This window comes from Entamoeba invadens, assembly GCF_000330505.1.
Source record: "Entamoeba invadens IP1 unplaced genomic scaffold scaff_1105074726711, whole genome shotgun sequence".
NCBI lineage: Eukaryota > Evosea > Mastigamoebida > Endamoebidae > Entamoeba > Entamoeba invadens.
In genome coordinates this window covers 813,653-835,524 of record NW_004443648.1, presented here as the reverse complement: position 1 = coordinate 835,524, position 21,872 = coordinate 813,653, and the positions used below count along the sequence as shown (strand labels likewise).

At 35.2% G+C, this 21,872-nt stretch overlaps 11 protein-coding genes across 11 annotated transcripts; 7 read left to right on the top strand and 4 right to left on the bottom strand.

Moving 5' to 3' along the window:
• Nucleotides 1-770: 770 nt before the first annotated feature.
• On the top strand, nucleotides 771-2,315 carry EIN_058420 (hypothetical protein; the record flags this gene model as incomplete). The annotated part of the gene is made up of 1 exon (XM_004260120.1): nucleotides 771-2,315. The coding sequence occupies one exon, from the start codon at nucleotides 771-773 to the stop codon at nucleotides 2,313-2,315; it is 1,545 nt and encodes a 514-aa protein (XP_004260168.1).
• Nucleotides 2,316-2,643: 328 nt separating this feature from the next.
• On the top strand, nucleotides 2,644-3,786 carry EIN_058410 (chaperone protein DNAJ, putative; the record flags this gene model as incomplete). The annotated part of the gene is made up of 1 exon (XM_004260119.1): nucleotides 2,644-3,786. One exon carries the CDS (start codon nucleotides 2,644-2,646, stop codon nucleotides 3,784-3,786), a length of 1,143 nt encoding a protein of 380 aa, XP_004260167.1.
• Nucleotides 3,787-3,874: 88 nt separating this feature from the next.
• EIN_058400 (hypothetical protein) lies at nucleotides 3,875-5,425 on the bottom strand (the record flags this gene model as incomplete). Its single annotated transcript, XM_004260118.1, has 1 exon — nucleotides 3,875-5,425. One exon carries the CDS (start codon nucleotides 5,423-5,425, stop codon nucleotides 3,875-3,877), a length of 1,551 nt encoding a protein of 516 aa, XP_004260166.1.
• Nucleotides 5,426-5,906: 481 nt separating this feature from the next.
• On the top strand, nucleotides 5,907-6,686 carry EIN_058390 (hypothetical protein; the record flags this gene model as incomplete). The annotated part of the gene is made up of 1 exon (XM_004260117.1): nucleotides 5,907-6,686. One exon carries the CDS (start codon nucleotides 5,907-5,909, stop codon nucleotides 6,684-6,686), a length of 780 nt encoding a protein of 259 aa, XP_004260165.1.
• A 365-nt stretch (nucleotides 6,687-7,051) lies between these two features.
• Nucleotides 7,052-8,002, top strand: EIN_058380 (hypothetical protein; the record flags this gene model as incomplete). Its single annotated transcript, XM_004260116.1, has 1 exon — nucleotides 7,052-8,002. The coding sequence occupies one exon, from the start codon at nucleotides 7,052-7,054 to the stop codon at nucleotides 8,000-8,002; it is 951 nt and encodes a 316-aa protein (XP_004260164.1).
• A 116-nt stretch (nucleotides 8,003-8,118) lies between these two features.
• On the bottom strand, nucleotides 8,119-10,956 carry EIN_058370 (hypothetical protein; the record flags this gene model as incomplete). Its single annotated transcript, XM_004260115.1, has 2 exons — nucleotides 8,119-9,397; nucleotides 9,524-10,956. The coding sequence occupies 2 exons, from the start codon at nucleotides 10,954-10,956 to the stop codon at nucleotides 8,119-8,121; spliced, it is 2,712 nt and encodes a 903-aa protein (XP_004260163.1).
• A 65-nt stretch (nucleotides 10,957-11,021) lies between these two features.
• EIN_058360 (hypothetical protein) lies at nucleotides 11,022-11,608 on the top strand (the record flags this gene model as incomplete). Its single annotated transcript, XM_004260114.1, has 2 exons — nucleotides 11,022-11,234; nucleotides 11,279-11,608. The coding sequence occupies 2 exons, from the start codon at nucleotides 11,022-11,024 to the stop codon at nucleotides 11,606-11,608; spliced, it is 543 nt and encodes a 180-aa protein (XP_004260162.1).
• Nucleotides 11,609-11,681: 73 nt separating this feature from the next.
• On the bottom strand, nucleotides 11,682-15,437 carry EIN_058350 (bromodomain containing protein, putative; the record flags this gene model as incomplete). Its single annotated transcript, XM_004260113.1, has 1 exon — nucleotides 11,682-15,437. One exon carries the CDS (start codon nucleotides 15,435-15,437, stop codon nucleotides 11,682-11,684), a length of 3,756 nt encoding a protein of 1,251 aa, XP_004260161.1.
• A 233-nt stretch (nucleotides 15,438-15,670) lies between these two features.
• EIN_058340 (hypothetical protein) lies at nucleotides 15,671-16,666 on the top strand (the record flags this gene model as incomplete). The annotated part of the gene is made up of 1 exon (XM_004260112.1): nucleotides 15,671-16,666. One exon carries the CDS (start codon nucleotides 15,671-15,673, stop codon nucleotides 16,664-16,666), a length of 996 nt encoding a protein of 331 aa, XP_004260160.1.
• A 1,264-nt stretch (nucleotides 16,667-17,930) lies between these two features.
• Nucleotides 17,931-19,688, top strand: EIN_058330 (myosin light chain kinase, putative; the record flags this gene model as incomplete). The annotated part of the gene is made up of 2 exons (XM_004260111.1): nucleotides 17,931-18,137; nucleotides 18,201-19,688. 2 exons carry the CDS (start codon nucleotides 17,931-17,933, stop codon nucleotides 19,686-19,688), a joined length of 1,695 nt encoding a protein of 564 aa, XP_004260159.1.
• A 408-nt stretch (nucleotides 19,689-20,096) lies between these two features.
• Nucleotides 20,097-20,480, bottom strand: EIN_058320 (hypothetical protein; the record flags this gene model as incomplete). Its single annotated transcript, XM_004260110.1, has 1 exon — nucleotides 20,097-20,480. One exon carries the CDS (start codon nucleotides 20,478-20,480, stop codon nucleotides 20,097-20,099), a length of 384 nt encoding a protein of 127 aa, XP_004260158.1.
• Between the last annotated feature and the right edge of the window lie 1,392 nt (nucleotides 20,481-21,872).

The following is a 21,872-nucleotide window of genomic DNA, read 5'->3' as shown; positions in this document are numbered from 1 at the left end:
CTGTAACGGTTGCATCCCTGGCTTATGCATGTTCAGTAACTTCGGACCAGACAACGACGCACCTTTTGGCATTGAAAATCTTAATAAGTTTTAGGGTTAGTAGTGGCGCTCTAAAAATCAAACGGCGTAAAATCAAACTTTCAGTTGAATAATTTTTAATTTATTTACCATATGGTTTACTATACTAGTGTTATGATGTTTGGCAATTTTTAATAAAAACTTCCCGATTTAATAGAAGTTTATTTCGCATTTTTTTATTAGAATGGTGTTAGTAAGTAAATGGTATATTTTACTAGAATGAAAATAATATAACAAATAACAATTTTTAGATAATTTGAAAAACAAAAAAACTATTATACACAGTAAACAAAACGACTTTTCGAAATATAGAAAAAACACAATGGCATTGAATAGTTTTTAGTTTAAATATTCGGAAATTTGACACGAAACTGGTTGAAAAAAGGAAAAAGACAATAGTTTTATAATTAACTAAGCAATACTAGTTTTATGGTAATATCAACTGATCACACAGTTACTATTAAAAAAGCAATTAATCCCGCAATAATCCAATTATAAATGGCTAAATTCAATTATAATACCCCAAAAGAGTGCCAAAATTAGACATGTTACTTCACTCACTTTTTTTATCAAAAAACAGAACTATTATTATAAAAAGATTGAAAAATTGTTTTGGTTTTCAAGTAATTCCAATAGTTTTATTCTTTTTATTAATAACAAATCCAAAACGAAACTTTAAACCCACACTTCCAATGGAACATAATGAGCTTCTCCTTCTCCGCCACGACAAATTTGTCCCTGTAAGAGTTGAGATTGCTCAAAACAAAGGCGTCCAGTATCTTTTAATTGACAAAAAGCCACGTATTGATTTGTCATTTGCTTTGGTAAGCAGAAACGTTGAAGTTTGTGTCGAACTGTTAAACGTTGACAAATCACTCTGTTTCGAGATTGTGTATGACAAGCAATTTGTCTTTCTTTGCCAGAACGACGCAATTTATAAGGAATGGATTTCTAAGCTCGCTCAGGTCGCACATACTTGGGGCGTCTTCGGATACCCAATCGAATGTGCAGTCAAAAAGTCATCCTGGCGATTCCCTATACCTCTTTTTCGTTCTATACAGTATCTTATCGAAAACGACGCTCAACACATGGAAGGCATTTTCAGAACGAGCGCATCATATGCCGCTTTACAAAAGGTCGAACAAATACTTGACCGCGATTCGGATGTTGACATGAGTACTTTCGAAGAGAAGAGAGTCGCTGCATCGTTACTCAAAGACTACTTACGACAACTCCCTGAACCGTTAATACCATATAACGTTTATGACGAATTCATTGCGCTGCCGAAAGAGCAAAACCCCGAAATCTCGGGAAAAAACATGGTTGAAAAGATCCCGATTATCAACCAGGACTCGTTGTGGGTAGTGTGTAGTTTTTTGGTACTTGTCATCCAAAACAAAGATGTGACAAAGATGAACGAGAACAACATCGCGACATGCTTTGGATTGACTTTAGTCAGACCACCCCCACAAAATAACATCGACGAGATGACGCATGTAAAGGGAGCGCTTGCTGCATTTGAGGTGTTTATAAGGAACGCGGAAAAGATATTTGAGAGTGTAAAAGAGCGGAACATAAAACTTGGTATTGATTTTCCGAAATACCCATGCGTCATTCCACACCCCAAAATTCCCTTTTATAAACTAGCCGCAAAGATAAAGAGAGAGACAGACACCACACCATTAATTAATCTTGGGATCAAAAAATCAAATGACGCTGAGAATATCTTACAATCTGTTCATAACGAGGCAGATGAAGCGAAATACAGAGAGGCCGAAGAACTGAATCAACAAAAGAGTTTGAAGGATGAAATCACTGATTCAAAAATGGGTAAGTTCTTGGGTAATGTAAACGGCAAATTTAAGACGTTGGTTGGACAGGGCGAAAAACAAAAGGAGAGTTCGAGTGAAAGGAAAGACAGGACATGGCCTCTCTGGTTCTTCGAAAAGGAAGAGAAGGAGGAGGTGAAAGACGACAACGCGGAGTTGTGCCGAGCGGTCACTTTGCAACAAATCAACACAATCGAAGACTTGAAGCGTGAACTTGAAAAGGTCAAAACAGAACTTAGCAATGTTAAGAGAGAGCGCGACGAACTTAAAGACGCCAAACGAGAGCGCGACGAATTGAAAAAGAAGTACGAGCCTGATACATTCGTCGAAGAGGCTGACAACTCCGGAAATGACTCTTCCGATGATGCTTCTGACGACGAATACTCTCCTGTAAAAATTGGAAAATGAAGCCAATGCCTTCGTAGTGTTTGTAATTCATTTTTAATTTTGGCGTCTGCTCTATAAATAAATGCACCTCTTTTATATTTAAACTATGCATAATCTATATTATTTTTTTGTGAATGTTTATTGATATCCATATTATATTGTAAACTGTATTATACGTATTAATACAAAAAAGGCTTTTTATTGTGCAAAAAACAGTTAGTCTGTATGACGTGGAATAAAACAGATTCTTTGTTCTTTCAAACCAAATGAGTAATTAAAAGAACCATAAATAACTAGTAAAAATTGACCAGTGAGAAACTTGAAAAGGAGCTGAGGAATTCACAAATCAATGCGATTCAACATAGTTCTCGTGTTACTTTTTGCACTTACTGTGCACTCACTGGATTACTACAAAGTGTTAGGTGTTGCAAGAAACGCCAACGACAAAGAAATTAAAAAGGCGTACCGAACCCTTTCCCTCAAGTACCATCCCGACAAGCCGACTGGTGACAAGGTCAAGTTTGAGGAGATCAACCGAGCGTATGAAGTCCTTTCCGACAAACGACAACGTGAAATCTATGATGCCGGTGGAGAAGAAGCGTTAAAGAATGGGGGTCAAAGCCACACGAATGCGGAAGATGTCTTCAAAACGTTCTTCACGAACTTTGGGAATGGAGGCGAAGATTCATTCTTTAATTTTGGTGATGGGTTTAACTTTGGTGGGGACAGTAACCAAGGGTTTAACTTCAATTTTGGGAATCAAGGAGGGAATCGACGACGTGAGCCCAAACCGAAGAAGACCCCCAACATTGAAGTCGACAAGGAAATCACATTAGAAGAGATTTATAATGGGGGAAAGACTACTGTCGAATTTAAGAGAGAGAAATTGTGTGGGAGTTGTCATGGCAGTGGTGGAGAGATGGAGACGTGTCCTGTTTGTCAAGGGAGTGGGTCCAAAATTGAGTTTAAAGGGGGGATGCGGTATCGCACGACGTGTTCGAAGTGTGGAGGAAAAGGGTCTATAGTTCGCGATAAGTGTTCGACGTGTCATGGGAAAGGGACACAAACCAAAACGATGAGTGTCCCTGTTGAGATCCCACGTGGAGTGAATGAAGGGGATACTGTAGTTATTCCCAATTTCGCGAATGATGCGTATGAGATGAAACCGGGGGATGTCATTGTGAAATTTGTATCAAAGCATCACCCGATATTTACTCGAAAAGGGTCCGATTTATTTGCATCGATCAATGTTTCTTTGTTAGAGTCGTTAGTAGGGTTTCAAAAAACTTTGAAACATTTGGATGGGTCGACTGTGACAGTTAGTCAACGGAAAATTACACCGCATGGGACAGTCATTCGTTTCGATAATATGGGACTTCCACTCACAAATCGTTCATCCAAATTCGGAACGTTGTTTGTGACAATTAATGTGATGTATCCAGCCTCGTTGAGTGATAATCAAATCAAGGAGTTGTCCAAAATTTTGGATTAATTAGTTAATTAATTAATATATCAATTGTTATACTTTTACTATAAATATACAATACAAAAACTTAACTCAAATGTCATTCAAAACATGATCAATTCCAAACAGTCCGCAGGAAGTTGTAGAAGTTGCCAAATATGCCTTTCCACCAGTTGCCTTCCATCATAGCCGTAAAGAAATACGTGTTTGGGTCATACAAGTTACATGTCCTCCCAGCAATTGTGAGGGTTTTTAAGAGCATAACATGCTTTGCGACAGACTGGTCCGCAAACACCACTCGCAAGCCTCTTCGACTGGGGACAATGTCGGTGATATACCCAAATTGGCCCAACACGCTCGTGACAAAAGGAATTTCGTTCATACTCACATTATCAATGTCCACACTACACAAAAGTGGGTCAATAACACATGGCTGTCCTCCAATATACGACGTGTTTGCTTGTTGATACTGCGACATCCCCAGTACACTCTGTCCAACATTTTGATTCATACAACTCATGTTGACACTCATGCGCGGACCGTTCTGGACCAAGTATTGGTTTGTCACCGTTGGTTGCATCGAGAACCGCTGTGATTGGTCATATCCATAAGCAGAGTTTCGCATATTTGGTCTGATCATCGGGACAATGCCGTTGCTTCTATACGAAGGCATGACCGCCTGACTGAACTTTCTTGAGAAAATCGGTTGATTGATGGTCTCCCGCTTCTTCTCCAAATCAAAGACTTTGTCGAAGCTTTGGACACTCTTATCACCAACTAGTGATGGTAAGACAATGTCTTCTTTCTTTTTCAGCTGTTTCATTCGAATGCTGTCTGGCACGATTTTAATTGATTCCAATGGTTTTGTTTCAGTGGTTCTATATCGTGATTTTGTTAAATCGACTGTAGGTGCTGGTACGGTAGGAGTTGTTGTTGCAGTAGTATTAGTCAGTGATGGCGTACCACCAATAGAGTTACTGAGTGCGTTACCAAGTATACCACCAGTAGTACTACCAATAGAGCTACCAAGAGTACCACCAATGGTACTACCAATTGAGTTTCCAATTCCCGGTGACAACAATGAGGATGTTGTTCCTAAAGTATTGTTTCCGGCGGTCGTTCCAAGTAATCCATTTGAAAACAAGGAATTATTTTGTGTGTTTGGGGTAGACCCTGGAAGTGATAAATTAGAAACTGGTTGTTGTGGTGTTGTAATGTTTCCGATTCCTTGTAAATTCAACGTATTAGGTACTCCAGTAGTTTGGGTTTGTTGTAATCCGGTAAGAGGCATATTAGGGTTAAAATTGAGATTTGTCCCTTGTTGTTGTGTTGCGGTGTTAGACGGAAACAATGAATTCGTTGGCGCAGTTATTCCACCTTGTGTTTGTTGTTGATTAGTTTGGAAGAGTGAATTGTTCATGGCACCGTTTAATGGGTTTGTCGTGTTAGTTCCCATAAGTGCGGTAGCACCAGTCATCCCCATGTTGTTTCCCATTAATCCAGTATTACTGGGCATACCCATAGCGTTTGTGGGTTGCTGTTGTTGCGTTTGGAATATGTTTCCACCCGCCATGGGTTGTTGTTGTGGTTGGCCATAGGGGGAACCCATACCTCCGGTGGGATTTGTTCCTGTATTAGTGCTGAAGAAATTTGATAATCCTTGCATTGAATTATCTGTTCTTTCCGCTTTTTTTAATCTTCGTTTTTTTTCTCAAATTAGAGATATCACTAGATCAGGTTGATAAAACAAAAGTTTATTTTAAGTGGGATTATGGCTATAATAGTGATTTTTCAATGAATATTTGTAATTAATTGAAATAGATTTATTTATAATCAATTTCTGATAGTTCACAAACCCTCAAATTTTTTATTGTTTGTTAAATTAGATAATTATACTTTATATAAGCGGGATTTGTTATAATTGTAATTCATTAATAATTATGAATTATATATATATTTTATTTATATAATTATAATATTATTCTTAACAAATATATAAATTAAAATAAGAATAGTGTTATTAATATTAACTATAATTCATTAATAAAAAAGTAAATAATTATAAAATATGGTAATTTAATTATACACTTATAATTTATATGATATGAATATGAGAGTTTATAAATATTAATTAAAACTTGAAAAATATGGACAACGTAGTTAAAGAAGTTAAACAAATCATCGAAACATCAACGCCATCCGAATACAACGGGATTCGATCATCTTTGCAATCTCTCATTGATTTGATTGATCAAAAACGAAAAGTGAAAACAGACGGAGATGTGACAAATGATCGAAGTATTGATCATCTTAAAATGGTTGACGAGAAATTAAAGTTGTTCTCCAGAGAGTATATTTTTGTTGAAGAAAGGTTCAATTTTCCAATAACATTTCAAAAACAATATTTCCGCGTCGAGTCACCACTTCAATGGTTAGAAGATTCTTCAGCAATGATTCTCTCTAATACAAACAAAACTCATTATGACATCATCTACAATACAAAACTAAATAACTGGGACCGCACTTTATTTAATAAAACGATTATATCTAAACAATCTCTTCTCTTTCTAGTGTTCTGTTCCGACATTGCGATTTCATTTTTCATTGACTCACAAATTGTCTTTGACAAATACATTGAAGATCCTAAATTCTTTGTTTCATTTTTTCGAAAGACAGAAAATGGTATAAAATATAGTAAATATATTAGAAATCTTACTAGCGATGATCCCCTTGACGCGATGTTGATTTATAGTAAACACTCAACACGATGGTTTGGTTCCTATGACCTTTGGGTCCAAGCAAAGAAAACTGGAAATACTGAAAAATTTTCTGACTTTTCAAGGCACTACTCTTTAGTCGATGGGCAGATTGTTGATTTCATTGGAAAGTGCAAAGCAGAAAGTGTTATTGTTCTTGCTCTTTCTTAATAACATTTGCTATATTTTATTAACAACAATTTATTTATTTGAATTGTTGTTTTCAGTCGACAAGAAATTGTCAACTTTTTTCGTTTTTTGATAATTTCAAAGGTCTGCTATTTGGTACTTGTATAGTAATGTTATTAGTAAATTATAATAAAAACCTCAAAGTATTTCACTTTTTTTTCATTTGTTTGTCTGTGTTTTTTTATGATTCGTCTGAACAAAATAAATAAATATCAAACATCAATTTATAGTTAACAGTACTATATAAATGGTACTGTTTGTCTTTTGTAGAAATAGTTTTGTTACGTCAAAACCACCAAAACGAGAAGCTCTAATAAAAACTTGCAAAGTATTTAGACAATCACACGATGTCATCTCCTCAAATCAAGGTACTCATATTGCGATCTCATATAGGTGGAAAGAAGGCTTGGAGCGATATGGCGGAACGGGCGAATACTTTAGGGCATTTTTCACTGAGTATGGAATACTTGATGGACTCAACTTTTACATACTCAGACCTTGTCAGAATTATGCCAGACGTCATTGTTTGTTCGGACACCGCAGGTGCACCTGGTTACTTCTCTGTTGACGAAACCATCGCTTTGAAGCGATTCTTAACTAAAATACCATGCAGAGGTATTCTTGGGACATATGCATGTTTCTATCATACTGAAGGATCGATGGGGTCATTTAGAGTCTTTGATAATAGACAGATCGCACCGCTCTTCGGTCTTGATGAGACGATGACATTCACTTCAGTGAAAATTGGGGAAGATACCATTCACGAGGAAAAGAAGGGAACTGCATTGTTCAACAAATTGGGGGACAAACATACAATACTCGGTTATAAGTCGTCGAAAGTGCCAAAAGGAGGGTCGTGGGTTGTTGATGGAAAAATAGTAGGAGCAAAAGACAGTGTTCAATTGGTCGCGAGTAATGACGATCATAAAAGTGTTGTGTTGCTTTATAAAAACGAGTTTTATAGTGCTTTGTATATTAGCTCTATGCCAGAATTCGGTTCCACCAAAAACACGCCCGATGTACAACTACTCTACAATTCCATCGTGACATTATTTGAATGTGCCAAACTGAAAAACCTCTTCACGTTGTGCTTGAAAAGCATTTCAGAGCACCAAAAAGAGATTGACGCAAATTTTTTGTCGACAGACTTCTTGGAACAGTTCCCGAACTTTGTGAGAGACTCCATTGTTTCAATCATTTTGTCAAAACCAAATGCCAATTTGAAGATGTTTAACATAACGAGGATTGACTGCAGCAACACCACACTCGCCAGCCCTGTCCGCTCGGTGTCTATTTAACTTGTTTTTTGAATGCTATACAGTTCTAAGTCTGAGTTATAATTTTATCTTAAAAATACAATACGAACAAAAATCTAATCAATTTAAAAACATATGATTTATTTATGAAATACTATTTATTGCAGCACTTCTTTCCCCTCTTGTTTTGTTTGTTCTGTCTGTGTTTTTTCTTTGGTGTAATATTGTTCTTCGAGAGTTATTGGATATTCAACTTTTGGAGTTTCTTCTTGCATTTCCTCCTCTGCTTGGAGTTCCTTTGTTAAGTCGACACATTCTTTGGATGGGTTGTACGCACATTTTGATTTGTTATTTTCAAACGCGAATGTTGGAAATGACATTGTTCGTCTTTGAAGTCTTTCGAGTCCTTCGTGTTTTTCTTCTATTGTGAAGAAAATCGTTTCGTTTGGTTTTCGGAGAGTTTCTCTCTTTTTTTCGACTTTTTCTTGTTTTTCGATGGTCGCATTTTCGATTTTCTCAATTTTTTCAATTTCGACTTTTTCAGTTTTTTTAACAAAATTGAAATTTGTGAAATTTTGTCTTTTTCTTTCTGCTTCAAAGTCGACAAAAGATTTTGACCGTTTTTTCACTTTTCCATGTTTGTCAATTTTTTCATTTTTTTTTGACTTTTTTGACTTTTTCCTTTTTATAGCATAAGATTTTTCCTCTGAAGTGATCAACTGAATATTTCTGAAGGGAGAGTATTGGAATATCCCTTTTACCTGATTCCACGAATCATTCACATGTTGAGCCAAGATCACATTTATATCAAGAAAAGTTCCGCTTATGTGTTCTAAAGCAACTTTAGAATAAGCGTCTATGATTTCCACATCACTGACTATTTCATCCCGAAGGTTCTTGTATTTGATATTAGCATTTTTGTATTTCTCATTGACCTCAGCTATGTCGTAGAAATTGTCTGTTCTTTTCAATTCATTTTCAAGTTCATCTTTGTATCTGTCTTTATCTATCCGCCACCGATGACACTTCTCTGCACGTTCATGAAGAGTCTGAAGTTGTTCTATAAATTCATTAATTGGTTGAATGAGTTCAATTTCAATTCGAACTTTAGTGTTTTCAAACATGTCGGTGTTCTTTAAGATGTTGTTTGAAATACTTGATATTTCTAAAGAGTCTTTTGCTACAACAAGTTGTCCGACACTTGTGAAGGTAATTCCAACTAAATTATCAACCTTTCCAATTTCTGAATAGACTCTCTTCATGTTTTCAACAATAGTCTTAAACTGAGCTATTTTATCCTTCAACAATTGTTTAGCGTTATACATGTCCATATCAGTGTTTTCCTCTTGATGCCAAGGTGGCTTCCAAGTTGGAATTTCTTTCTTTCGATAGCCTTCAAAACAGAATTCATTCTTTTCTAGATGCCATTTGCACCTTCTATTTATATGACATTCTATTTATAAAAAAGTTTCAATTATAATATAATAAATCAATAATTAAATTAATTAATTGGATAGTTCTTTGTATTTCATCATCACCTCCTTTGGCAGAGATAGATCAAACAAATTCTCGATGTTGATCTCGTAACAACTCGACACATACAACTTTTCAACGCTGCATGGAAGTTCAATTGCCTTCACGTTTTTTACATCATCAAACGAACATTTTTTCATCTTTTGATTTTTTTGAAGTCCATAAATACTCAAAGTTTTTTCGTATTTTCCAATTGTCCTCAAAAAAAGAGTCTCGACTTGTGGTGGAAGTTTAAGTACACTCAGCCGAAAGATATTCTCCAGTCTTAACTCTTTCAATTCTTCATTTTTCTCGAGGTCCAATGATTCAAGAAACGCAATATTAGAGAGAGACAACATTTCAAGATGATTTGGAAATTCAAACCTTCTTAAAAAAGACGCAGAATTAATAACAAGGCACTTTACTCTAAAATTCCACGTTGTATCAAACACGTTTGATATCACATAGTCATACGTCTCAAATAAGATGTTTTCCACTGTTTCTGGAAATATGATTTTCGTATATACCGACATCGACTTTGGGCATTTTACAGAGAGAATTGATTTGAATTCCGATAAATCTATGAGTTGTATACCATCATCCTGTTTATTTATTTGTAAAGAATTGTTATATGACATCTCGATGTGAGTAACTTTAGAAGAGGTGATATAGTCCTTTAAATATGTATTCTTTGAAAAAAAATAGTAAGGACCAATTATCAAAGGACTTTCTATTATAACATTTTTGGGAATGTGGTCGTCAAATAAGGCGAATGTCTTCACATAAAAATATGTGTTTTTCCTTGTGATGATATTTAAGTTCGAAATAGTTTTGACTGAAGGAACAACACCAAAGTTGATGAAAATTTTGATCTTTTCTGGGACGGTTTTTAAGATGTCAAAGGATGTGTTTTTTATTTCAGTTGATGAATAAAAGTCTATTGAAATTTTCATTAATTTGAGTCGTTGAAATTCGTTGTTTTCAACGAATTTGACAAATTTCAAAAATTTTTGATATTTTTGCTGTTGCACGACAAATGGGTTATTATAAAAGAACGGTTGAATATATACATTTTGTTGATTGTCATCTGTAAAATTGAACGAAACATTTTCGAGTTCTTGATACTCTTTTGGTTCGACAATATCAAAATAAGACACATCCAGTTGTACTACTTTTCGTGTTTTTAAGATATCGTTAATGATTTTGTTGTCATTAGATGGTGGGGTATTATCTGGTTTGATATACAATGACACTTCTTTATCAACTAAAGTGAATGGAATTGTATCAATTTGAGAAAGACGAAATGAGAACGACAAAAGTAAAGGAAAGTGTTTGAAGAGAAATACAAAATCATCAATTCCATAGATGTGTCGACTTTGTTCAACAGATGCACACACCTTTTTACTGACTAAAACAATAGTTTGAATCTCTTCTTTAGACAAGTACTTCACTATTTCTCTTACAAAGACTTGTTCGAGTTTCATATAAATTTCTGAGTTCTTATTGTTTTGTATTTCGTTCATTAAAACTCAATTTTTAAATTACAGAAATGCCAAGGTTTCAAAACACACACAAAGCAGAATCTCCATATAAACCACGCACACCAGAAACATCAAGAGAACGTTGGCACCGCCGTTCAAAGTATTTTGCTCAAGGAAATACGTTAGACAAGCAGCGCGCATCCGAAGTTCTTAAGAAGCGAATGTCCAAAATCGAGAAAGACATTCAGAAAAACCAAAACCCTAATAGTCCCATGAACAGAGTTTGTACTATTCTTTTTAATTTATTTATAATACTCACTATAAGTTCTTGCGTGGAGAGTTTGACGATCAATTGGACGACGAAGACAACATAGGCTTCAAAAAAATGATGGAAAAAGACTCAGCACCTCGTCGTTCGGCAAAAGAAATATCGCGGCCAATGTCTCTTCTAGAAGCCAAACAGAAGCGCCGTGAGTTAGAAAAAGAGCGTCAGATGAAGAAAGAAGAAGACCAAAAGCGTCGTGAAGAAAATGCTAAGCGTCGCGAAGAGAAACTCGCAAAGAAAAAAGAATTTCATAAACACACGAAAAAAGGTCAAATTATTATGAACAACTACGCCAACAAGTTATTGACTGACATCCAGAGTAAAAAGTGATTGTTATTTGATTTATTTCCATTCATCAAACATCATTAAAACAGTAATACAACACCAAAATTAAAACAAACAATCATTCCACCCGTGTCGATAATAAACTATTATCTTTGTCTTTCACTTCGATACTCACTTCTTTATTGTCTACCTCTTCTTGTGGCTCGATCGCAAACTCAAACGTCCCATCTGCAAGTTGTTCTATCTTTTTTAATAACGTGTCGTCGTACCGATTTATGTCAAACACAAAGATTTTCCCGGGCTCTCTTATGATCCCAAGTTCATCATAGATCGCTTCAATGCGCTTACTCGATACTTTACTCAATTTGTACATGATAATCTCCTTCTCTGATACGCTCAATCGTTTTCGCTCGTAAATATCACTCGTTAGTATATTTTCATTAGTCATCTTCTTCACTCTCATTTTTAACTTCGAAATGTACTCTCTCATTATTTCCGCTTCTACATCATCCTCATAATACAAATTCGAGTGTTCGTAAACGGGCTGAAATCCGACGGGGAAATATGACACCTGAAACTCTTCGAGTGTTGTAATCGATGTTTCCACATTCCGAAGCACAAAGACTCTATTATACAAATCCTCGAAGACTTTCAGTAATTCCTCGGCGTCTTGGTGTATCGGAGTTTTCTTCTCATTGTAATTCATAGCATTCTCAAACACAAGAACCATGTCCTTGGCAAACTCTTTTCGATTCTTATACGCTCCATTCATCAATTTCTTCCTCACCGTATATAAATCCATCGGATCCTTCACTATCGTGAAATAATCCAACACATCGTAGTATATCGGGTCCACTGCCGTTCTAAATGGTTCGCTCTTATTCAGTTTAATGATTGAATTTAATATCGGGAAACACTTCGCCATGTCGTCGCTCATGTGATACAGTTCCTGGTAATTCTGTACGTCATAAGGCTCATATTTATGCAATTTCTTCTTTTCTTCCTTGACAGATTTATCTTCAGTCACACTCAACTCGTCTCCTTGTCGATGTGAAGTCCCAGAACGTCTCCTCTTCTTTGGCTTTTCTTTCATTTTTTGTTCTGTTTCTTTCTGCTTAATTTCAATTGGATTTTGTTCGTTTAATGCTAGAAGAGACTCTGGAACTTTGTTTTCTTGAAATTTTTGTGGTATTGATGGTAATGATACATCTTCGACTTTTTCACTCTTCTTTAAAACGTTGAGTGGTTCGATAATTAATGGAGACACCAGTTTAAGTGGTAATGACATTGGTGTTACACTTGTAATGGGAGGAAGCGCATCTTCCAACTCAGCAACATTCTTTTCAATTGCGAACTCTTTTGGAAGTATATTTATTGATAGTGTGGACTCTTCATTTGGTTCAGTTAAAACATTCAACGTAACATTAAAAATGTTACTATTCGCTTCTTCATTTGGATTAATTAATGAATGGTCTTGTTTCTTTTCTTCAGTTATGACTTCGTCTATTTTCTGGGGGTTTTCAGACAATGTATTTTCCATTAAGTTTGTTGGTTGGACTTCTTTTTGTTTGTGGACGTGTTTCTTCTTTTTGTGATGCTTTTCTTTTGGGGGGATAACTTCTTCATGAACTTTCATTTCATTTTGTTTGGTTAACTCTTCTTCCATTGGTATCTGTCTCTTTATTGCTTCAATAGCATGTTGGGTTTCTGTTGTTAAAACTTCATTTTCACGTGTTTGTGCTTGTGCCAAAGTAGTATCCGAGAAAGAGTAGTTTGCGCCAATGGTATGACAATTAAGGAAGTACTGGTGGTATTGCTGACACATTTGGCGTTGGATTGCAAGGTACGCCTGACTCTCCTCGATCATCTCCCGCATTTCTCTCTCCTTCCTATACGCTAACATTGCCATTCGTGACTCAAACGGAATTGTTTTGACGTCCTCTTCTTCTTCGCTCTCGGATGTGAACACCATTGCGCGGTAACTTCTCTTCGGCCTCATCTCTCTCTCATACGAGTCTTCTTCACTTTCTGACGTGTCTTCACTTGTTGTTTCACTACTCTTGTCGGCTTCAACGGGGTATTCCTTTGTCTTCTCTTCTTCCTCCATTTTTCGTTGTTTCTCATTTCCTTGTGGTTCTTCTTCCATTCTTGCAACATCATTCTTCTCTTTTGCCATCTCTTTTCCCCCATGTTGCGTGACATCATTACTTCCAATGAATCCTTTTGTTTGAGTAACATCATTATCAACAATATAACTCTCCACAATTGTATTTACTGTACCAGTTGTGATGCTTTGTGTTTGAGTCTTTTCTTTGTTTCTTTCAGGTTGTTCATTTACCATTTCACATTCTCTTTGTAACGGTTTCTCACCCTCTTTCAATGGTTGTTTTGCTGTGGGTATTAAATTAAATTCCGTCTTTCTTGGTGCAACACCATTCTCTTGTGCTTTTTCTTCACAAATCATCGGTATAACAGATGCAACCGTTCCGCCACATCTCATCTCAACATCAATCACATTTTCTTTGGGTTGAGGTGTTTTTTGATGACTTTCCTTTCGTATCTCTTCATTTGTTTTTAAATTTGGTGTTTTATAATCTGTTGGCATACCAGAAGTTACTATATCTGATCTATTCTTTCTATTCAAAGAACTAGTAGTAACATTTTCTTTTGTATTAGAATTATTTGAGGGTATTAAGTAATCTTGTGTGGTCGTGTTAATTTGTAAAGGTATTATCTCTCCTCTTTTCGGTTTATTTTTTTCGTTTCCAATCGTTTTGTTACGTTCATCAAAAAAGCTCAATCGTTTTGCACTTTCTTCCATATCGTTTTGGAGTATTGTGTCGTTGTTGACGTGTGAAATCTCAATATTATTAATCGCCTCGGGTGGCAAAAAAAGTTCGCTTGTTTTTTTCGGTTGAAGACATCTTTTTGTATTTTCGGTTTCGATATTTTGTGGATTGTTCATTTCAGTTTCAGTAGGTTTTATTGGAGTGGCGAGAGTTTCGGGTTGTACATTCATTAGAATTGATCTTTCGTTTTGTAATTTTTGATCTCTGCTTGGAAATTCTTGCAATTTCCTTAATGGGGGCGGGTATTTTGATTGTGGTGAATTTTGAATTGGGGTTTTGTAACCGTCAGGAACTGGAATATCGCCCTGTCGAGGTGTTGTTGTCATCTCATTTTGTGATTGAGATTTTGGTGTCGGAATAACAGAACCTTTAAGCGATGGATATAAGTCTTTGTCAGAAAGTATATCTTTGGGAGGTGGTGGTGGAGCAACGACAGGGGGCTGCGAATGTGAAGGTAGTGAAATTGACTTTGAAAATGAAGCGTACGACTGACCTGCATTTATCTTGCCAAATGCAGAAGGCGTTTTGTTGATCGGCACATCAAATGGGTTTAAAGGTCTTGATGTGTCTGTTGAAATGTTGGTGATATCAATTGTGGTAATTGAAGGGTTTATAGCGGGAGGTGGTGCACCGCTCAATTGACGCATTTCTTGTTGATAGTTTCGACGTGAAGGCATCTGTGGTGTGGTTGGATTTGTTGTCTTCGTTTTTCTTTTGTCTGGTCGTTTCTTTTCTCTTGACAAAACCGAGGTTTTCATCGATGCGGGCATTACTGGCACTACATCTTCATGTTTTCGTTTTTGAGTCCTCTTCTTAGTTTCTTTCTTTGGAAGAGTTGCCGAAAAATCGATGCTTCTTGGAACTGAAACACTTCCTGAAGAAGAGAGTCGATAGGCATCATTCAAATAGGAATTATACCGTTCAGACGAACGATCCTTTTTGTGTGACGTTTTCCTTTGTTGCAGCTCGTCTTCAACAATAGCTGGAACGACATGTGGGCTTTCTCCAACATCCCTTTTGCTCATTTCTCTTTTTTCAATTTTCCAAAATTTGTTTTTCATTTTGATAAAAACTTTGAAATACCCTTTTCCTCCCAAATGTGCATTTTTTCCATATTTTACCTCAAAAATACTTTGCCTAAGTACTTTTTTCAGTAAAAAACCTCGACACAAAAAAATAATGAAATCTGCAAATTTGGTCTTTTGTGGAGAAGAACTGAATAAGAAAAACTGAACTTTATTCAATTGAACAAAATTCAATGCTTCCCATGAATTACAATCCAGTTCCAAATAAACCACTCGCCCCAAGCTATGGTGTCATGGATTATGCCCAGCCCGTTTATTCACAAAAGGAGGTTGATGATTTGAATTCCGAGAACATGAAGCTTCAACAAGAGATCGATGGGTTACAAGAACAGATTAAGAAACAGAAAGTCCATCCCATCAACTTTACACCACCCTCGATCAAGTTAGAGATCACTCCAAAGATCTATCGGTTTCGACACTTTGTTATCAAATTAACGATCGACCCGAGTTTTGGGATTCAATACACGGGAGAAGAAGTGTTGCAAGCAATCACCAAAGCCAAGATCAAGCGTGAGAACGACACTTCAAAGACAATTACAACGTGTTGGTGTTCGTCGAATAAAGAAATCATCGAAGTCGCAACATCCAATCAAGCCACCATTGGCCCTTATAAAACAGAAGAAGGGTTGTCTTATGTATTGGACCAATGTAGAAGTCATTGCACCAGCTCTCGTGATCATCACCATGGAAGGTTGGTGTTAGTCATCGACCAATTACCAGGACTCCCCCCTCTTGTCTCAAATGGCTTTGAATTGTGTGCGCGAGTCAAAGGAAGTCTTCCAGAAGAAGTCAACCCATTCACTAAAGAACAATTGATTCAACCAACTCCAAATGTTAGAGAGAAGCATCGTGTAGATCTCCAATATGATTCCGTCGATTTGTTATTCTCTGCTGTCTTTGTGTTCTCAACAGCTTTTCCTACACAACAAGAGTCTAATCACGCTATTGGACAAGTTATCATTTTCTTGAAAAGCACAGAAGGCTTTGTCAATTGCTTTAATGTCGATTCGTGTGGAATGTATGTCGTTTACTGTTATTACTCGACTTACTTACTCAGTTGTAACGCATCGGTATTGATTAAAGCTTATCTCAGTAACGAAAGACCAAACTTCTTGAACAAAGATATCCACCTCTCTGGAGAAGTAAGACTTCTCGCAGTCAGTCTGTAATCGATTTTGTGAATCACTTTATTTATGGTTGAAGTATAATAAAATTTATTACTATAGTCGGGTGATAAAGGGGGTTAATTTGGGACAGAAGTAGTTAATTTGAGTAAAAAACTATAAAATATAATTTCTTTAACCATAAAAGTATTAGAAGGGTTTTTTCAATTAACTACTTTGAAGATAATAAAAGAAAACTACAACTTTCTATTTTTGATATTATTCAATCTTTGAAAACAATGGAAGAAGAAGAGTAAGGAACCCTTGATGAAACAACCACAGGCAATCAACATAAAAAAGCAATTCAAATACAAGAAACCAGTTTAAAAATTGTATTTCAATATATTCATGATGTATATGGTTAAAATGCCAGAGTTTAATGAATTAACAACAGTGTCAATTTTTTAAAGTGTCACGGAATCACTGAAATACATCATTTGTTGAAATCTTTCAATCTTTCGTTGTTGAACCATTCCCATTGAGAAAGGAAAAGAGAAAGACCATTTTAACACCAAAACAATTGGAGTTGAAGAAGAGCAGAAAAGAAACGAAACGAAACAAAGGGAAAAACAAAGGAAAATCCTTTAACAAAACAAGTTTCAGACAAACCACAGAAAGTGCTGCGTTTTAGACTTCCACATTTCTCTAAGTGAACAAATTGAGGTGTTTTTGTTTATTTTTGAAATAGAAATTTATAATTTTTCAATTTATAATCATTTAAAATTAAAAAACTATAATTTAAATTAATATTTTAATTTTATGTTTATTTTGACCTTTAAATAGATTTTTTAAAAATTATAGTTTCAAAATTATATTTACCAAAATTAACTACCTTTGTCCCTTTTTAATGCTATTTATCCCCAGACTATAGTACTTTATTAGTATAATTAATTTATATTAATCAATTCAATTGATTTATTAATAAAAATAGTATTAAATTATTAAATTATTAAATTAAAACATAAATTATTGATTTGTTTTATTATTCTATTAAGAAATGGAAATAAAAGGGAAACTGGTATTAATGAATCGTCACTATTTTTGATAAAAAGACGACACTCTACTTTAATAACACTATAATTTGAAAAACCTCATTTGAGAACTCAATCACAATTGGGGAAAGAATAAATCTAGAATAACAGTAGTAAAAATATAGTATACAATAGTTTAAAAAGAACCAAAACAGACATCAAAATACATTTTTCATTTGAAAACAAAATACAAAATTGTTATTCAATTTTTTATCTCCAGTTTATACAAAAAAGTAAAGATGTCGACAAAGACAAGCACCCCACACATCACCAAACAAAAAGATCGAAATTTGTACTCTATGGAAGGGTATTGGGACTCAATGGACATCGCTAAAATATTTAGTACCCTCGAACACATCGACTGCCCTTATCTCTTTCCTTACAGGAACTGGAAATACACGCCCCCCGAAGTCGACTTCCAAGGAATCTTTAAAAGGAAAGTTATAGTTTGTTTTACTATAATTAAACGATACTTCAACTCGAAAAGGAAGGCAAAGGTTTATATATAGAAAGGCCCTGGTGTCTTGACTTTTGAGTCCGATGTAGTGACTTATACGCTTCAAGACTTCCTCGACGAGCAACCGAACCACACACTTAATGGAGATAAAGCGATGTCTGTGATATCGCAAGTCTGGATAGCACTCAATTCGATCCGGAATTTGTCGCCATTTGTACGAGTCCTTTCACTCCATCCGTCGAATGTTGTCCTCACAGTATTACCAGGAAGTAACCCGCCTACACACCAAATCCAAATCCAAGGGTATATTCCTCTCATCTTCTTTGATTCGATGACGGACGACATGAAGATGTATTGCTCGCCACTGCAGTTAAGCTTCATTCATAAGAAATTGAATGTGTATGATCCGCGGTGTGACATGTACACCTTTGCGTTGTTAGTCACGAAGATTTGGACGGACAAACTTCCGTATCGGAGCGAAGTCAATATCACTAATCTCTTCGACGCGAACGGAATCATATTCAGACTCCCTCTCTTCCCTAATCCATTAGTTAAGACACTTGTAGAGATGATTCTTATCAAGAACATGCCATGGGAATATACATATACCGATGACTATTTGGTCATGGCACGCAAAGCAACTTTCTTGGAATTCCGAAGTAAACCAGAGGACTTCAAAGTCATCGAAGAAATAGGTAAAGGGACTTCAGCTACTGTCTATCAAGCTATTCAAAAGACTCGTCGTGGTGATCGAATTGTAGCTATCAAAGAGATGATAGTCAACAACGACGAGATGCAATTCATTCAGAACGAAGTTGATATTATGTCGCTGTGTCGCCATCCAAATGTCATCCAAATGTATGACTCATTCACTCATCAAGGCTCAATCTTCACTTCTAACCCCGCATTCTTCGCTAATATCATTATCGAGTTCTGCGACGGAGGAACACTCCAAAACTTCTTCGAGTCCGAATTCCCAGTCAATCCATTCCCAGACTATTTGATCGCTCACGTCTTAAAAGGAATCTTGAGCGGACTCTTCTATTTACACAGCGAACATCACATCGTCCACAGAGACTTAAAACCAGAAAACATTTTATTGAAGGTCGACCCCGCTAATACAAACGCACCTATCGTCAAAATCGCCGATTTCGGACTCTCCAAAATCGTCGAAAATCGACAAATGATGGAAAGCTATGTCGGGACTCCCGTCTTCATGGCACCGGAAGTCTTTAAGATGCAGAAGTATGACTACAAGTGCGACTTATGGTCGTTGGGAGGGTTACTCTATTTCTTAAGAACACACGTCTACCCACTCAGTTCAAATAGACAGAGGTTCATGGCTAATATGCAGAACCAAATCCCTCCTGCTTACCAAGACGCGTTCTGGTCGAGTATGCCAGGACTGAAAGACTTGGTTAGTAACCTCATTGTATACGACCAAAACAGAAGATACGATTGGGCGGAAATACATAAACATCAGTATGTCAAAACTATCATGGGAGACGCTTTACATACAAGAGACTATGACAAACTCTAGTTTTATTTTAAATTCTTTTTTATGGTTTATGTATAGTTTTTTTTACTATTTGGTATGAAGAATTTTTGAAAAGAGTATTAGCGGAGCAATAATACATTTGTGAATGGATTTAGTCAGAAATTGGGTGCCGTTATTTATAACTAATAGATATATGGTAAAAAGATAGTAAAAATTAATACAAAGTGAAATTGTCATTTTGTTCTGATTGAAAAATGAGAAATAAAATAGTTTGGTGAAACAAAGAATTAAATTGACAATTCTCTCTCATAAAATAAGACATCTGAGATATTTGGTAAAAATCAATCACTCAAAAATTGCGGAATAAGAAAAGATTAATAGGACAAAAAATAACGACAATTCAAGAAAATAGAAAGAAATAAGAACACAAAGCGGTTAAATCCAAATAATTTACATCATGAAAGGATGAGGGAAAAGAGCGTCGTCTAATTCAGCATCTTTTTTCCAAATTTCGATACGGGAGTTAAGCATCGATCGTGTGATTCCCATCAAGTTTTTGCTTGTCAAATTGTTTTGGGTGAGTTGTAATAATTTTGTTTCTTTACGCGTTGTTTTGTTCAGTTTGACTGATTTCTCGTGTTTAAGAGGTTGTTGAGCCTTTCGCGGCTTTTTCTCTTTGGTTTGTTTGGAGGTCTTCACGTATAAGGATTGTTGAGCTGAGGGGAGCTGTGTTTGGTCTTGGCTGTTGCTGATTTTTTCCCAAGACTGTGTTGATGGGACTGGGCTTTGCCCAGCAATTTTTGCTATGATATTGTAAACAAGTTGCCCCTCCATCCGTCTGAAGACCTGAACTTTTCGAGTTTCCATCTTATTCCTCTCAAAAATCAAAGATTAAAAATCAACAGAAAACAACTTGATTTTTTTTTGAATTTTGTCTCCCGTTTGCAAGGCCGTTTGCTCGCCGTTGTGTTTTTTATTTGGAGGAATTCGGTGCTCTTCTACAGGCTTTTTGGGGAGGTGCTCTATTTTAAGTATTTTTATTGTTTTTACATCACCCAAATAAATGATGAGGTTTATTTCTTTGTTATAAAATGTATCATTTCAATGGTTAATTCTTGCTGTGTTGAGTTATGACTTTCCATAGTTTTTTTATAATTTTTAAAATCGTTGTTTGAACTGGGTGAAGGACAAATTCCGTCAGAAAACACACTTTTTGTTATCAGTTAAATTATTACAGTTTGATAAGTTTTTTATTAACCACTGATTCGGGAAATTATTTAGTTTAATAAAAGTTATTATTTGTGTACGTGTTTTTTATTATGTGAATAATGTTATGAAATAACAATTGATAGATAATTTACTAATAATTAATAATAAATATTTGTTTTATTATTAATACATTGCCTGGTTTCAATTGTGACTAAGACATTTTCTTCTGTTTTTTACTTTTACTATTTAGAATCATAGAATTAATTATTCAAATCAAATGAGAATTGTTCTTATCTAAACTGAATGATTAGAAACTATACTTTTAAAATTTGCAATGCTTTTCACAAAAATACACAAACCAATCAAATCACAATTTAAAAGAGAATTTATTTTTTAGAGTTGATAATACAAGATTAGAATCTTAAAAACTTGATTGGTTAAATAAACATAATTAAATGAGTTTTTTCAACCAATAACACAAAAATTGGTCTTTTCTATTATAAACTGTTCATTTTTATTCTTTTGGTATAATTTTTTTTTATCAAATGAAATAATAGATTTTTATTATTTTTTACCATTATTCATTATAGTTTTTTAGTTACTATATAAATTCAACTCAGACATTTCAGTGACTTTTATTTTTGCTTTTTTTTCAGTAATAATTTGGCAAATTAAAAAAATGCATTTTAATTAAATTAACCTTAAGAAGTGAAAACTGGATAATTTATATCCTTGTTTTTTAACTAAAAATAACTCACTTTTTTTATTTTTGTATTTGAACTAAAAAGATCTTTAATTAAGAACGGCGTGTCAGAAACCAATTTAAATAATGAAAAATTGATAAAAATCGAAGCGCTCTCATGAAAATTATTGTGTATGTCTCGTAACAGCAAGTGTTGACTATTTTGAACACATGGAAAATAGAAAACATGGGTCTGTAAAGACCAGTAGTTTGCGCGAAAACTAATCGATTTCGTGTTTTGAATTTGTTTTTAATTATTCTAAAAAAATGATTAA